At 47.7% G+C, this 16,183-nt stretch overlaps 1 protein-coding gene across 1 annotated transcript; it reads right to left on the bottom strand.

Annotated features, from left to right (window-relative positions):
• Positions 1-2,315: 2,315 nt before the first annotated feature.
• NECHADRAFT_89201 (uncharacterized protein) lies at positions 2,316-5,657 on the bottom strand (the record flags this gene model as incomplete). The annotated part of the gene is made up of 8 exons (XM_003039395.1): positions 2,316-2,578; positions 2,675-2,828; positions 3,054-3,398; positions 3,516-4,211; positions 4,254-4,412; positions 4,449-5,385; positions 5,437-5,501; positions 5,580-5,657. The coding sequence occupies 8 exons, from the start codon at positions 5,655-5,657 to the stop codon at positions 2,316-2,318; spliced, it is 2,697 nt and encodes an 898-aa protein (XP_003039441.1).
• Positions 5,658-16,183: the final 10,526 nt, after the last annotated feature.

The raw sequence follows: 16,183 nt of genomic DNA, 5'->3' as shown, positions 1-16,183 counted from the left end.
CCCGATTTATAGATAAAATACTTCGAACACCCGTTAAGTTGCCAAGGCAAGGGGCTTAACGGCTGAATATTCAGCCCGAAGGGTAAATACCGTCTACCTGCTATTAAACTCTTCTGGGAGGCCCCCTTTCGACTGTGGCGATAACCAGCTATCAGAACCACTTCAAACCTGTAGTAAGGGAGTTGACTGATAGATATAGGGGTCCCTCTACCACTTCCTTCCAGGCCCAATCAACTATATACTGTATATCGAGTTCCCCCTTCCCTGTAGCTTATAGGAAAACGTCGTTTAGTCAATGTACCGTGGTGGATATGGCGGATCAATCAGCTGCTGAGCCTGACGGCGTCGTTGGTCAGCAAGGCGCATCTTTATCCCTACGTTGTAGTTAGCCATAATCGCAGTACGTAGGAAACGCAGGCGTATAAACCTTCCGTGGGCGTGTGGTTATAGAGGTTCTGATGGTCGAAAGGCGCCTCGAGGAGTAGGCCTTGCAACGAGGTAACTCGTGACACTGCAACATAACTGATACCGGCCTGGAAGTCGCGTGTAGCGAGGTCAGTAACTATCTGATCCTTCGTTAGGCTCTGGCATTTGTGAATAGTGATAGTAAATGCCACGATCAGGGGAAACTGGGTGCGAGAGCAGGTCTCGTTGCCCACTAGGAAATCACGCGTGACGGGAAGGATGGGTACGATTTTCCTGCCCTCGTCAGTTGTCAGATACGGCGGTCCGTCGTAGTTATCGAAGTCCACCATGATAACGTCCGGGGGATCTTGCCACGGGTTGGCGCCTTCATTCCAAGCGACATCATATATCGTACCCTGGGCGCCATTAACCAGGCCAGCTGGTTGCCACAAATTAGTTGTGAGCATTACCCTGGCACCTCTAGCAACAGCAAACTTGTTGGATAGATTGCCAGCATGGTCGCTTGGCGCCTGCCCCGCGCCTTTGCCTAGGTTCTTTGCCTCCACCTGTATTGCCGGGGCGTTGAGGTGCACTATATGCTCGTAATTGTATTCGTTGACCCGGGCCTTTGTGGAATATACCCGCATAGCGGCCTTGAATCTGTCAACCTCGCTCTGCGTTAGCTTGGCCTGCACTCGACTGCTGAGGAGGTTCCAGGAGGGTATAGATAACTTGACTTCACGCAGTTCTTGCAATGCCTGACGGAACCGGGCCTGATCATCACCAGTCTGGCGCTGTACCGTGGTCAGGAAGACGGTGCGGTCAAACAACCGGTAGGCTACCTGTCCTCTCTTTTCCAACGAAGACAGGCCAGTGCTGGCGGTTGAATACAGCGGCTTTTGTCGGACGGGTGGTAGCTGGAAGAAATCGCCCACAAGCAAGACGCTCACACCACCAAAGAACTCGAGGCTACGCTGTGGAAAGGCCTGTCGCAGGCGAGAATCAATTCGCCCGAGCTGCTCAAGTCCTAGCATGCTCTTTTCATCGATAACGAGGTACCTGACGTGCCGTAGGCGGGACTGAAGGGCAGCAGCGTCAGCTGGGCGAAGTTCGGTAAAGGCACCGCCTACTGGGAGACGGAGCAGTGAATGTATGGTGCTGCCCTGTATCTGGTTACTCGCAACGCCTGTTGGCGCTACGCGGCAAATAGGGCTAGGATTCGGCAGGGCAGCCGCCTGAAGGTGGGAGGAAAGCACCTTGATAAGGAAGGACTTGCCCGTGCCACCGCCGCCGTTAACGTGGAGAAGGATTTGAGTAGGATTTTGCGCCTGGAAGTGACCCATGAAGGTATCGTATACTAACCGCTGTTGCGGGTTGAGCTGATCACGCTAGTGAGGGCCAAGGACCTCCACATCGTTGGCTATAGGGTTGCTAGCGATGAGGTCTTTCTAGTAGCTGTCTCGAAACTCTGAATAAGTGCCCACATGCCGTGTCTAGTCGTAATTGACATTGATATCGCGGCGGCCAAGTAGGTCAAGACCTTCCTGGGTAAGGGGGTTGTTAGGTAAAAGGGCGGCGAGACGGATCCAGTCTTCGTCATCAAATTCCTCCTCTACTGGCAGAGCCTCGTACTGATCCTCTTGAGGTTGTAATCGAACCTCTTTTGGCCGGCCGTAATGGTCATCACCATGACTGTGGTGCTGCCAACAATAGGAGAAGGCCTGAGCGTGAGAATTAAAACGATGGCCGTTAAATATGAGGAGCTCATCATGCCGACGATGTGGGTGGTTCAATGCTAGCTTTACGCGGCAGTACTCTGGCCACTGTTGGCCTTCTGGATCAGCCTGATAGCGAGGAAAGTAGACTAATACACGCGGCCTGCCGTTGACGTTGGCTGGCTGCTATTGCTTCTACTTGGAAGGGTCCCTAGAGTGGAAATTCCAGTATTTGAGAAAGGAAACATAGGTTAGGTCCTCTAGGGATTCGGGGCGTTGATAGTACTTTTCGTAGACGTTGGGGGCCTCGTTAACCTCATCGGCGTCAATCCGTAAAGAGCGGGAATGCATGTCAGGATTACGGCAATCAATGTGTAAGCAGGTTTGTGAGCCCTCTTGTAACGGCAGACCGAGGAGCAAGTGGCTAACCTCCTGCTTCGAGTAGTCTCGCTCAGCAACTAGCTGATTTAGGAGCTTTGACGTGAAGGAAATCAGCGGGTTGTGGTCCTTGACCCGGGGCATTAGGGCCTTCCTAATCTGGGCAAAAGACTTACTTTTCTTCTCCGACTTGGAGCAGTATTTAGCTGCGTAATCGATCACCTGCTGCAGGCTCGTGCAGGGTGAGACATCTGTATTGGCTAGCCACGCAACGGCAAGTAAGCGGTTGTAGTGGTTCATCTGGCTATCGTTCCGCTCGCCCCTAAAGCTCTAGTGCTTAGAATGAGGAACCTTTTCAAGGGAGGCTAGTAGGCGCTGCCCGTGAGGAAATCCAAAGCGGCACTCCACCTGCTTAGTATGCTTGCTGAGCTGCATATAGTAGTTGTTGCAGCGATGGCGCTGCACGCGGTTTACTACTATCGATAGGAACTAGACGGTAAGGGGATGTTCCAATAGATTACTAATCAAGGGATTCCCTTCCCCAGGTGCCTGTACCCTCTGAGGCTCTGGGTTGATAGCGGATACGTGATATCCCCAGATTCGGGCAAATCGCTCCCGGGACTGGCTGTCATTGGGATCCAAGTCCGGGTGGCCACTTAGCCAATATAGGCCGTGGTGGTGACTAGAACCCCTGCCCTGCCACTCGTAGCGACCCCAAAAGTCCGTTAGGTTGAACTTCTGCCTTAGGATAATAGTCCTAAAGAGCGTATATCGCTTATGGAAGTGATAAGCGGCAATGTGGGCGTTGTCTCGCAGTAGTTGCCGGGATAGAGCCATTCGCGCCGCCTTAGGAGCTGCTTTCCACTCCTGGAATCGAGGCATATGACGATATAGGGACTCCTAGTGGTAATCAGCCGCACTTACTGTAACGAAAAGGCCAGGCCTGCCTAGATTATAGGCATATGCCTCTAATTCCTTCCTTTGCTTATACCAATATGGACGGGTACCCCTGATTACGGCGGCTTGGCGCGTGATCGACTGGATCAGGGCCTGAGCCTCTGGCTCGTCAGGCTTAGCCATCGCTTCCTCTATGTCAGCGCGCGTAAGGGGTTGACGGCGGCGGCCTTCGTGTTGCTTGACCGAGTAGTTGCTCCGCTTTCTGACCTGCGCACGTAATAGCGTGTTGAGGGCGACAAAAGGCCACGTCTTATGCCGGGCAAAACGTCCGTCTTGCCATCTCATCGCATGGGCAAGGTAGTCCTGGTACGTGACGCTCCGTAGGCGAGGCTCCACGAAGTCGGCCTTGCCGTTGGGGTAGAGGGTGGGGAACGCGAGCGTCAATAGCGGCTGGGAACGGTTGAATTCGTTGATAGGAGTCCTGCGAATGGAAGGTAGTGGCATCTGGTGTTGAGCCTGCGCGTTAGGCGGTATATGCTTAAGATCGGCCATACGCTCAGGGTCAGGGGTACCATGAAGCAATCGGGACTGCAGGGCGTTTAATTCGGTGTCTGTAACTTGCAAATCGGGGATCGCCGATGCATCTGCATCTGCTGGATCCTCTTCTATATCCTCCTCAATGGGACCTTGGGGGGCCTCGCCGTTAGGTATGTCAGCCACTTGGCTAGCAATGGAAGCAACTATGCTGCCGTTAAGAGGAAGCCGTTGCAAGCGATCCTGCCTCATAACGATATCGCGATAGCCCGGGTGGTGGCGCTGTAGGTAATGCAGCTAGGTCAATAGGCATGAGCGGCGTACCCGGAAATCGCGAGCAAACTGCTGCTGGAAGTGAGGGTCGCCCTCCATATTAGGAGGCCGCAGGAGCACGATATCTAGCTCTTCAGGTAGGACCGGGAGCTCTTCAAATAGCCTACTAACATTGCGAAGGAAGTGGATAACATGGCCGCGGTATTTATACTGAGAGCCACGTACCTGTAGGACCTTCACGTGTACGTGAACCCTAGCAATCAGCATCTCCTCAACCATCGTTAGGCTAGGTAGATTACCGGGGACTTCCCCGAAGTTAAGGCTATTCGCAGCGCTAAAGAAGTAGGGCTCGTTAGCGGTTCTCTCCCTATCTCGACTAATGCAGCGGCTGTAGACTCCTAAGCTGTTTTTCTTCATATCGAACCAATGCTCCCGGCAGCGAATGCAACTATGCATCTTGTCGTCATTCAGGGCAGTATAGAACTCCCGCACAAGCGCCCGATCCTCCTCACTAAGGGCAGGCAAATCAAGGTCCCCTGTAAAAGGTGGATCAACTATCTGATCAAACTGTCGTTCTTGAAGCTGTGGCCGTGGCCGTCGGTTCACGATGCCTTGACGTGTATAGCGGCCGCGGCGATGACCCTGTGGCAGTAATGAAGCAGTGGTAGGGAACGATTCCTGTGGCACAGGCGTGCCTAGCACAATAGGAGCCGTTGTGGTCGTGTCACTAGGAATCGGCGTGCCCAGAACTACTCTTGGCGGGCTTAAGGTGGGAGGGATAGGGAGGGCTCCTTCCGCTGCGCTTGAGGTAGATGGGCCCAGCAGAGGTCTAGGCAGTCCCTGGAGGACGGGCGCCAGACCACGGAATACAGCAGGCGTTGCAGGGGGTTGTGAGCTATTGATGGACACGAGCGCTTGCGCGTTTCGCCGTGGAGGCGTCAATTGAGCCTGAGAATCGGTCCTCTTCGTCGTTCTGCGCGGCGATAGCCTCGAGGCGATATTCCGCATGGCGGCAACGGCGGCTCGGGATTCGGCCACTCGCTCCTTTTGGCGTGCCCTACAGCTACTACACTGTCTCGTAAGCCTCGCAGGGTCCTTGACGCTTCGAAACTCGACCTCGGGCAGGTCTTGCTTGCAAGTATGGCAGTTCCGAACTGCCTGGGGTATATCATTCTCCATCCGGCTGCATATATTATTATCCGCCTCTTACCTATGCAGACGACCGGGTAGGTACCGCTTGGGCAGCGAGGGTTTGCTTAGATGTACCGTAGCGTGACAGATCTCGATATGGGAGGTTATCTGTAGGGTGTTTTGATTAGGTTCGAACGATCAGGGAAGGAGGGGACACTTCACCGCTCGACCGGAGGCAGGTGATACGTGAGCCGAGACGTCGTTAGCAACCTCGTAAGGTTTGGTGGATAATAGTTTTGACGGCAAAGGGAAAGCAGACGCCATGTCGGTGCTCCGGCCAGAATCGCGCTTAGAGGCCGGAGTTGATTGAAGGACAACCTTAAAGCTCCTAGAGAGCTTGCCAAAAGCGTTACCTAGTCAACGATCGCGGGCTTTCCCATGTAGTGGCGTCGTTAGCGTTGACAACTGACCAATTCAAGCACGAGTTGAGCATAGACCATGCCAATTAGCCAATCAGAAAAAGTTTTATGCTCTTTTTTTCTGACTGAGTAAAACGCCCTTCGGGCTAAATTAACCGGCCGCCAGATACGCCAATAGGGTCAGACGCGCGTATAGCTATAGTTAACTTATAAATACGAGAGGATTACTATTAATCACATCTTATTATATATTATATAACGTCGGACCTGCTATCGCACCTTAATAGTGGCTTACTTATTATAGGCGCTACGGGGCTCTGATATTCTTTATTACGTCCTTAGTCGCTTTCGGATCCTCCTGGCGTATCCGGTCCTTCCGGCGTAGCTATTGCGTTTCAGAGTTACTTAATAAGTATACTCACTACTTAGTAGGCAAATTTCGTTAATACTTTCTTATAATCTACGAAACCGACCGAGATATATTTTACGCGGTCTCCTATATGCACTTAGGAGTCGATATAATTATTATTATTAGTATGTTTTTTTTTTCTATCGACTTTGGTCGATTTAATTTAAGATATATAGTATTATAGTATTATATATAAGATGTTCTAAGTAGAGAGGCTTATATATCTCCTAGCCGCTTATTCTCCATAGCGTGTCCGCTCGAAATTAGGGTAGCTCTAGCATATCTATTTCTATCGCTGGCTTCCTAATGTGGCCACCGGTCCATCTATCCACTCTGCTGTCTGCGATGACGCTAGCGCGTTTCTCTTAGCCAGGTTAGATCGACCGGGGCTGCGCTGGCCGGTTAAGAGGCTTTTCTTGCCCTCCCGCGACTAAATAACCTTGGTTCCCCCTATTAGCCTTCCCGGCAGTCGCAGAGAACGGCTAATCTCTGCCATGGGACGCGGCTGTTATGGTAGTGGATAGCCCATAGCTCCTTGCCCCTATGTGCCTCTTTTATAATAATTCCTCGATGATTGCAAGGACCCTAGAGAAGGTAATATGGCCGTATAGCTTGACTGCCGCATTAATGATAAGTCTGCCAGCCTGGCTGCCTCCCCGGTTTGATAATTGCGCCCCTGAGACCCGCTTGTCTTATTTATTGGGATAAACCTTTGCGACGGCTGCTACTACTAATTATCGGAGAAGACTATGGTTATCATTCCCGACAAGAGCCTCTTATACTCTTGGTGCGCCATATGAATCAATCGCAACTCTTCGCCCGACTAAGGGACTCTATTATTAGACTTATTATTTTCTACTGCTTTGCGATACCGGTCCGTAGCCCACGCAAGAACGGCTTAATCGATATATATACTAAGTTCCGTAGAGGCATATATACCACGGAGTGCCAGGTTCTCCTCTACCTCGGGTATATTTATAAGCTAACTGTAGATAGCGCGCGTAATGGCTAATGCTAGTCTACGACGCGTCTCGCCGTTAGGGTAGTGAGCCTTATCTCTGCCGCGAAGCTCGCCGACGCGATTTAATACTGAATCCTGCCATATTAGGCAGAATGCCGATCTAATAGTATCCCGAACAACCCGGAAAAGGCCCACCTATAGATCGTTAGCGGCGAAGCATTCTACGTAGCTATCATCGTATTCTTCTGGCATTAGGGTAAGATAGTGTTTCGTCGAAGGATCCTTAAACCTGGCTATATGGCGCCGAACGTAGTCTAAGACCTGCTTTTCTAGAGATCGGGAGCGCAATTCCAACTAAGCTACGACGTCGTCGCCCTCCTCTCGTAGCTAAGCCTACTAATCGGCCCCGCATACGGTCGCTATCAGCCTTTCAATAGCAGGCATTAGATCTTATCGCCTTAGCGGCTTATTATTATTATAATGATTCACGATATCGGTGGGTTAGGCATTGACCTAGCGCACGATATAGTCTATGACCTATATTATAATCTTGCCTTCGTCCTTCTTTATCCCTAAGAGCGACTATATATCGGGAAAGGGAAGGGCAGGATAATGTTGAAGGATATAGCGGAAAAGGTCATAATAGCTTTTCTTGTTAAGCGAGCTAAAGAAGCCGGCCTAGCGAGAGGTCGGGGTAGCTAAATTATCGCTGTCGCTACTATCTCTCGGGTAGAAGAGCCGGCGAACGTCTATAGCGGTATATATGTTGTTTCCGAGACCGGTGACTAACTTAGCCTAGTCTGAGACTTGAATGGATTCGGCGGCTAGGGTTAGCAAGGTCTTAAGGGTTTCGAGCACCTAATAGAATATATCGAACTAATACTGCTCGTATAGAACGACAGGGTCGCTCGCGTTAGCCTCATAAAGCTCGACCTAATAAGGTCCACTATGATAATAATGATGAATTAATTGCACCTCCATAAGTGTAAAGAGTCACTCATATCATCGATTCTATAACTGGCCATACGATCCTATATGGAGATATTAAAGGTTGCCCTCCCTATCTGAGTTCTATACCAGCGGGTGATCATGGGCCTCTATCGCTCATTCCTCCACAGAGTGATAAGTCGGCTAATAGGAAAGCGGGTTTTACTGCGTAGATAGAGAATATCTAGTATTCTTTTCTTAAGAACTTATTTGTTCTTATTTTTCTGAGGGGAGAAAAGGGTGAGATCTCGGTCGGAGGCAGAGGCGAGCTATAACTAGATCTGGCTATGACTATCGGGCAAGGTAAGGTCGCGACGGTTAACGCGGAGCTTAATATCCAACTTGACGGGGAGAGTGTCTAGGGTTAGGCTAGTTAGCGTCTAATGATAATAGCAATAGTAAAGACGCACCCTTATTATAAAACTCGTAGATCTACTATAGATCGTCTAAACCTAAACTAGTTTGCTTTGCATAGTCCCGTAATGCTTTAATGCGATGTTAGCCGGCCATAAGTTCGGGCTTCTCGTCGTTAATATCGGCCCAGTGCTTGAATAATAGTACGGGATGTTTGGTTAGATCATAATGATAATAGGGGTAACGATCTATTCCGGCAATGGTACTAATAATACTGTCGACGGCGGCGGCACTGTAGGTGACCTAGATATAGTTCTCCTTAGCTCGATGGGCGAGATTGCCTTGGCGAAAGGACCGACAAAGGTGGGCGATATAATTGCGGTCGAGGGGTCTATTATTACCGCGAGACCACGAAGAGGTAAGGAGGTTAATAGGAAACTAGGCAGTGGCAAGGCGGTATAGTTCTGCCTGCCTTCTCATAGAGTCAACTTCTATGAATAATAGCGGAGAAGGCTTCGGTGGTTTAGCGGAGTCAGAGGATAGTTATTATTGGTGGCCAGTGGGTGAGCCAAGCGGGAGGTCAGATGTGGGTATAGTAATGGGGAAATGATTAGTAGTAGTATTGAACGGGGCGAAGCTAAAGTCCAAAGTCATCGGAAAGGTCAGAGAGCCGGAATTAGTTTCTCTCCAATCCTCTGCTGCCTATTCTATATTAACTTAATAAAAAGGGATAGGCAAAGTTAGATCGTTCTGTGGAGGATATAAGATGCCCTGGTCTAAATACTGATTTTCTAAAATAATCCAATTCGATAAAGGACTATTATCCTAGGGCTAGGCAGTCTGCGGTATTATCAATAAGTATTAGCGAGCATGATAGGCTCGAACGCGAAGTCGCGTGAGTTCGCGTTTTGATAAGGCTAGGTCTCACCTCTTTATCCGTGTCTAAAGGACCTGAGATTGCGGCAGCTATAGCCTCGAGCGATCCTTGCATCAATAGTTCTGCCGCGCTTGTTAAATCAGCGTCGGGGCAAAACATACTGCTCGTTCGTCTTGTATCTGTCGGGGAATGTATTACCGGAGCGGCCGAAAACGCAGCTATGGGAGGAACTTATAGAGAAGTCTTATAACCGATAGAGGAATCTCGAAAAGCAGAGGTTTCCGGCGGGAGGTACTGAATCCTGGCTAACGAGGTGGCAAGATAGCCCCGACGGGAATACTCGTCTAGATAATCTAATAGGATATAGGACTATGAGTCTAATGATAGGAAGAACTTGAATTTGCAAGCCCTACTAACTATTGGTAATATCGGCCTCTCCGTGATAGACGTGGCTCACGAGCCGGATAGTTTCATAGCTATCGGCTTCTAGGAGTTGCTGGGCCCGGCTCTGCTGACGCAACTATTGGCGCCGTTTTCTACTACGGTTTCGTTCTCGCTATTTCTTAGATTCGGATAAAACGGATGGAGGCGCCATGACCCCTTAGCGAGTTTGATCTTTAGATAGGGCAGAACAAAATCGCATGCTCATAGATTTGCGGGTTTATTAGACCCTCTATTTCTAGGGGGGGGGGGGGTATTTTGGTATTATTTATGTTTTTATTTAATGCGTCCCGACGGCCGTATTCTTCAAGACCTGGTAAAGGGGCGAGCTTAATTTCGAGTCTTAATATATGATTGGATGGGCTGATAGGGCTACGAAACGATGACTGGTTTTAGGGGGCGCCTGCTAAGAGCTTGCGTGCTGACGATGAAAAAGCAAATATAAGGTCAACTCGGCACTTGCTTTCCTTTAGGGCCACTATATACGGTGATCTAGGGTAAGAGCATATTATGCAAAATGAAAACTTGCCTGTTTTAGGACGTCGCTGTGGAGCCGACTAGGATACCGTCCGGTCTAAACTAGGATACCGTCCAGTCTAAGCTAGGATACCGTCTAGTCTAAGCCTTGTTCTTATTAGTCGAAGTATAACGATAGCTTAGTAGGGCTATGACGATATTTTATAAATAGTCTTTTTGAGTTTAAATAATGCTTTCGACTTAAAATAGATAGATATGAATGCCTTTTATTGCCTATTTTATGGTTATGAGTAAGAAAAAATAATCTTCGTAATTATGATGGAATCTTATTGCTCCTAGTTATATTTAGTCTAGCTAGCTGTTTTAGGATATTACTGTGGAGCCAGCAGGGATACTATCCGCTCTAAGCCTTGCTCTTATTGGTTTAAGTCACAGACAAACGACCAGGGTATAACGATAATTAACGGGGCTGCCTTTATCTTAACAACGGGATGGATACCTTCTCTTTGCGAGTTTCTTAGTTAAGAGCAAGGGGAAAATAGTCTTAATATCGATCAATTAATTAAGCTTTTCTCTATCTTTTCATCTAGTTATTTCTATATGCGTCAGTGTGTTTGAATTTTAATGAAATAAAATATCGCCGTTGACTACCTGCGTGAATTCTACTGTCCCCGCGGACTTAAGCCTAGCGGGAGCCTGATTCGCATATCTAAATATATACTTCGCATACACTATGTTATATATATCGCGATAATCTTTAGGTAACGTTTGACCCACACGTCATCTTAGGTATTAAATATAAGACTAATAAATGCAGGTGGATTATTTATTAATGATAATAACTCCGTTCGCAACTCGAGGAGCTCCTTATCTAAACGGAGATCTAGCTCAAAATTCCATAGGTTTTCCCGATATTTATACGCTAGATTACGGACTACCTAGCCAAGTTTATAGAGGATGCGATTATTAATTCCTCTATGTTCTAAAAGATTCATCAACGTAGAGTCATCGGATCGGTCTCACATATAACCTTACCCATTTTTCTTATCATTTCGGGGATCCTAAGAACTATACTATTATCTCGATCCTAAGGGAAACACTGCGGGTAGAGGAACCAAAGCATTCGGGTCATAAGTGTCATAGCCAAAAGCTATCTACTCCTCCGAGGTCCGGGCTCAAAGTTATTCTTGTTTTGCGGTAGTATAAGTGTGTCTATAGACGACGTAAATATCAGTACTATCATCAGCAAGAGATCACATAAAGGATCCTCGAGAGCCTGCTCGAGGCAGTCGCGAGTATGTTCGTAATGCGCTAAGATTTTCTGATTGCCGGAAGCATATAGTTGTCGCGTAAAGTTAAGTCCTTCTTCGATAGTTCGCGGGATTTCGGTGAAGGGAATAGGACATCTAAAGTCGATTAAGGAAGTTCGCAGCCTCGTTTCGGCAGCATTAGTCTCAGTCTCAGTCCCGGCCTCAGTCTCAGCCTCGGCCGCATTTTCCGGCAGTAGACTAACGGGAAAGCCTGATATGTAGACATTTCCGCCGAGCAACCAACGATCCTCCCTGTAAAGCTCCATATTATCCTCCTATTTCCTCTACTAGTATAACCCGGAGATGAATGGACGAATGGCATTGAGTTAGCCTGGGCTTTTCGGCAACCTAGTGAACAAGCTATGCATGTTGTAGTGTGGAATTATCTAAAAATAAGGCAATGCGTGTCTTCCTAGAGATCCTTTCTAGCTTTCCGCGTTAGCGGCGCTAAGGCGTGTCTCGATAGACGCATGAAACCTTCGAGTCAGCTATCGATAATAGCAGTGATCCCAGAGTGTGCGGGCGATCCCATCGTCCCAGTCGAAAAGCCCTTGCACCCTATTATAGTAGGCTCTTCCTAATTTATGCGGTCCTTTCCGTGTATAAGATAAATAAGGTGGCTCGCCAGCTAAGGTGTGGATGATTTCATAGCTCAGTCCTCGGTAACCTTCCTAGGCCGATTCGTGCTCACTCTCGAACCCCGAGTCGAGAACAGGGTTGGTGCTGCAGGTTTATTGAATGACTTAGAGCGCAAATTGCCGATAAATTATCTTCCGCATGCGGTCTAAGATATTAGGATAAGCACTCGGCTCGCTGGTCCGCAGGTGATCCTCTAATTCTCTGGCTTTATAATACTCCCGGCTCATAGACTCCACGTCCTTCTAATTGCGAAACACTCCCTGGAGTCTATTGAAAGTGAATGTGGTTAATGCCACGAGGTCGTTATGGAGGTGAAAATCAGACCAATTGAAAAGATCAGGAGGCAACCAAGCGAGGCCTATCTGACGTATATTGTTCTCGAAATCTAGACCACGGAGAGGCTTTCCCTGTCGGTTCTTGTATGTGCCTTTGAACATCTGCGAGCGCTTTGCAATATAATGATAGTTGACGCTGGCTTTCAAAGAACGAAGAAGGATGGTGACCATGATTATGTTTCTTTGATAATCTTCCCAATTGGCATCGCGCCGGCTTCCTCGAGCCCGGACAAATTCGATAGCGGAGAGCTAGCGATTAAATTCCCATCGCATGAATTCGTTCATATAAGCAGTTAGCAATGCCTAGAATGGGCGATGTGGACCGCGAGGGTGTGATGTAGAAGGATCTATAGCTGTGAATAGTTCCTAAGAGATTCGATATTCTTCTTGAACGCCGAAGCTTGTCTCTATAGAACTATCCAACGCGAATCCTATTCGAGACTTTATAGCTTGAAATACTTTACGAAGCCGTTTGAGTTTCGGTGTAGATTGGAGCGAGGTCGCTAGCCCGGCGTTGCGATACTGCCGAGCAGCTATGATCCAAGCGTCGAGTAATGAAGATGGATATGTTAGTCCCTCTAGGTTCGGTTCACCAAATAGCCCACAGTCTCGCTTAGAGGCTATCGAAAAGAGATCCTTATTTACGTTATAATGTTGAGCATAAGTAATACCTCCCTTGCGCAGGGGGTGCGATCGGCGAGTCTCTACCCTAGCGCTACCTGCTTAGCCGGTAAGATTCCAGTTGAAATGTTCCGATGATATTAGTGGTTTGTCGGCGCTATACCTCATCGAATGGACCCAGGACTCTAAACATCGACTTTTATGTAAGAATATGCGCTTCTCTGAAGCTGCAGTATCTTTAAGGCTAACATCTACCCATATATTGGACAAATCGGCTCTTGACCAATCTAACACTTGATGAAGGTGAGTTATAATCTTGGCACGGCATTCTTGAAATGTTAGAGATTTTGCTTCCAGCTTAATATTCTTCGCGCTGAGTATAATGAATATTCCGCGAAACATGGCGAGTTCGGGTTGCTTAGTATTCTGAGTTATATGGTGCTAAATCGCCTGCAGGTATTCTTAAGGAAGGTAATGGTGTATATCTATTCTGTTAGAAACCATCCCCCCGCAGGTTTCCCGTTAGCGACTGTAGGCTTTGCTCTCCATATTATCGAAGGAACGGGGATGATGCTGGATCATATTAGGTGGATAACTATGACGAATCGCGGGCAAAAGAAGTTGGTTGATCCATATCCGCCGTTTGTCTTTAGTAAGGTAAGTAGTCGTTCGATAGATATGGGAGATTCCGGGGAAGAAAATATATACGCCGAATTGAGGAGATTGGCGTCCACTGCCTAGTCGAAGGTAAGGGATAAGGTATAAAGCTGTTCCTTGGTGGAAGATATGAATGCTGCTTCCAAAATTCCTTGAAGTTGGCGGATGATATGAGACGTAAAGCCTACGGTTGATTGATAGATACGAAGCCCAGGAGATGACGCTGTCCATATCCTAAGTACGTTGGATGCTGGGGGTAATTTTTTGAGACCTTTGGATGTTTAAGTTTGGGCGACCGTCTCTACTACTTAGTATCGGGGACTAATCTAGCTGAACCTGTTCGTTTTCGTCTGTCTGAGCCTGAGGTGACGCAGTGCCGATTGCATCTGGTACCGCAAGGCTCCGCCAGTAGTCAGCTATTTCCTTTAGACTGAGCCCGGGCCGTGCACCCTTGTCGGCATTTTCCTCTTTTTCTTCCTCCTCCTCTTCCCCTTCCCCTGGGCAATCGCATAAATGCCCCTAGGTCCTTTCTAAGAAACGTTTTGCCAAGTAGAGATCCGACTCGGAAGGAATACTGGCGTTATCTATGTCTATCTCACTTTTAGCATTTAAGATATTTGATTCGGAGCTAGAGTCTGTTTCAAAAGCGTCTTCTAACTGAGACTCGATATCGGACAGTAATCTACCGCTAGTTCCGTCTTCTTAGCCGGTTGCGTTCTTATCGTCCCGTATTCTACTCGCGTCGTTTTCGACTGCTTTATGTGCATCTGGGTCGGGTAGGGTGCTTGTTCTCTTAGGCAATAACCTTAGTGTGCTGTCTCTCTGTGAGGAACCCGATATAGTAGCATTGTGCAACCATGAGTCCGAAGTTTCGTAAATATTATTATCTTCGATCGAGTAATACTGGTCACCATATGGTCCCATCTCGCACGATCTCGACGCCGCGTCTCCTAACGGGCTAGGCGAATTTAAGCCAGTCTCCCTAGTTCTGTGTGGTTCGAGGCTGGTGAGTGGCATCTTAGTTCGATTTGACCTGCTAGCGATATCCACTAGTACGTTAAGGCTGCTTGTTGACTCTGGGCGACGTTGCAGCGAGGATGAAGGTGGCAAAGCTTCTATTGGTTGGGGGATATAGACTTGAAATCGGATATCTCTATGCACTGAGGAGTTCCGAAGCCGTCGTCGGGCGCGTTTAGTAATAATATCTTGCCTTGCTTTCGCCCCTGGAGTATTGTACTTTCGAGGTCGCCCACGCTTCTTAGGTGCTTCGGGCATATTGATTAAGATGTAGTGTTATAATGCTTGACTTGGATTGTCTTGAAGTTCCTATAGCTTGATGAAATGAGCGTGCCCCTGAGTTGGCCGCGAAATCCTAATTAGGCTAGTGCGTGACCGCGAAAATCAAATGAAGTTAGTGTGTGACCGCTAAATTCTGGTTGGCTAAAGGCTATAGGCGCTAAGTCCTGAATAGGCTAGCGTATCGACCGCGAAACATAAAAGGATAATTTCGACTGACCCGATGGCTTCGTACATAGGGCATATCACGGGGTGTAGAATGCCCTCCCTATACCTTCTTTGACCCTAACCCCGCTCCTATACCTACACACTTTGCCTACTCGCCTTTCCACTGCTTCTCTTGCCCTATTTCTACCTCTCCTCCCGTTTCTAACCTTATACCTTACCCTGCTGCCTTAATATTATGCTTCCTTCCTTACTCTTTCTGCCCCGTCCTAAACTCTTTAACTTTACTATTCCCCCCCCTTCTCTTACGCTTACCTTCCTATTTTTTTTATTTTTTTTTACCCTCCGCTACTCTTACACTTTACACCTACCCACTTCTACCTTCTTTCTAAACCTTACTCTCCTTACGTCAACTACCTCCCACCTTTTTACTATTTACTAACCTCTTTCTACTTCCTTTCTCTCTTCTTATCCCCTTTGACTCCTTCCCTAACCCTAAACCTTCCCTAAGATACTTACCCTCCTACTCTATCCCTACCTTATATTCAACAAACAAACAACCCCCCTTACCTTTCTTAATACCTTCCGACTCCATCCTACTAACCTTTTCCCTTCTAATCCCATTTACCCTTCTAACTCTCTAAATAACCACGCTTCTCATTCCAACCAAACGCGACTACAAAACACCTATAAACCACTTCGCCCTATCCACACTCCTCCTTCCTTATTATCTCTCTCTTTACTTCTTTCACCCTACAATAATAATAATAATAATAATAATAATAATAATAATAATAATAATAATAATAATAATAATAATAATAATAATAATAATAATAATAATATAATTCTATTCTCTAAACCGCTTTCGCTTTAACCCGAACCTTATTTCCCCCCCTTAT

The sequence above is a fragment of the Fusarium vanettenii genome (genome assembly GCF_000151355.1).
Source record: "Fusarium vanettenii 77-13-4 unplaced genomic scaffold NECHAsca_108_unmapped, whole genome shotgun sequence".
In the NCBI taxonomy this organism is placed as follows: domain Eukaryota; kingdom Fungi; phylum Ascomycota; class Sordariomycetes; order Hypocreales; family Nectriaceae; genus Fusarium; species Fusarium vanettenii.
The sequence above is the reverse complement of the archived record's forward strand: the minus strand, read 5'-3'. Positions and strand labels throughout refer to the sequence as shown.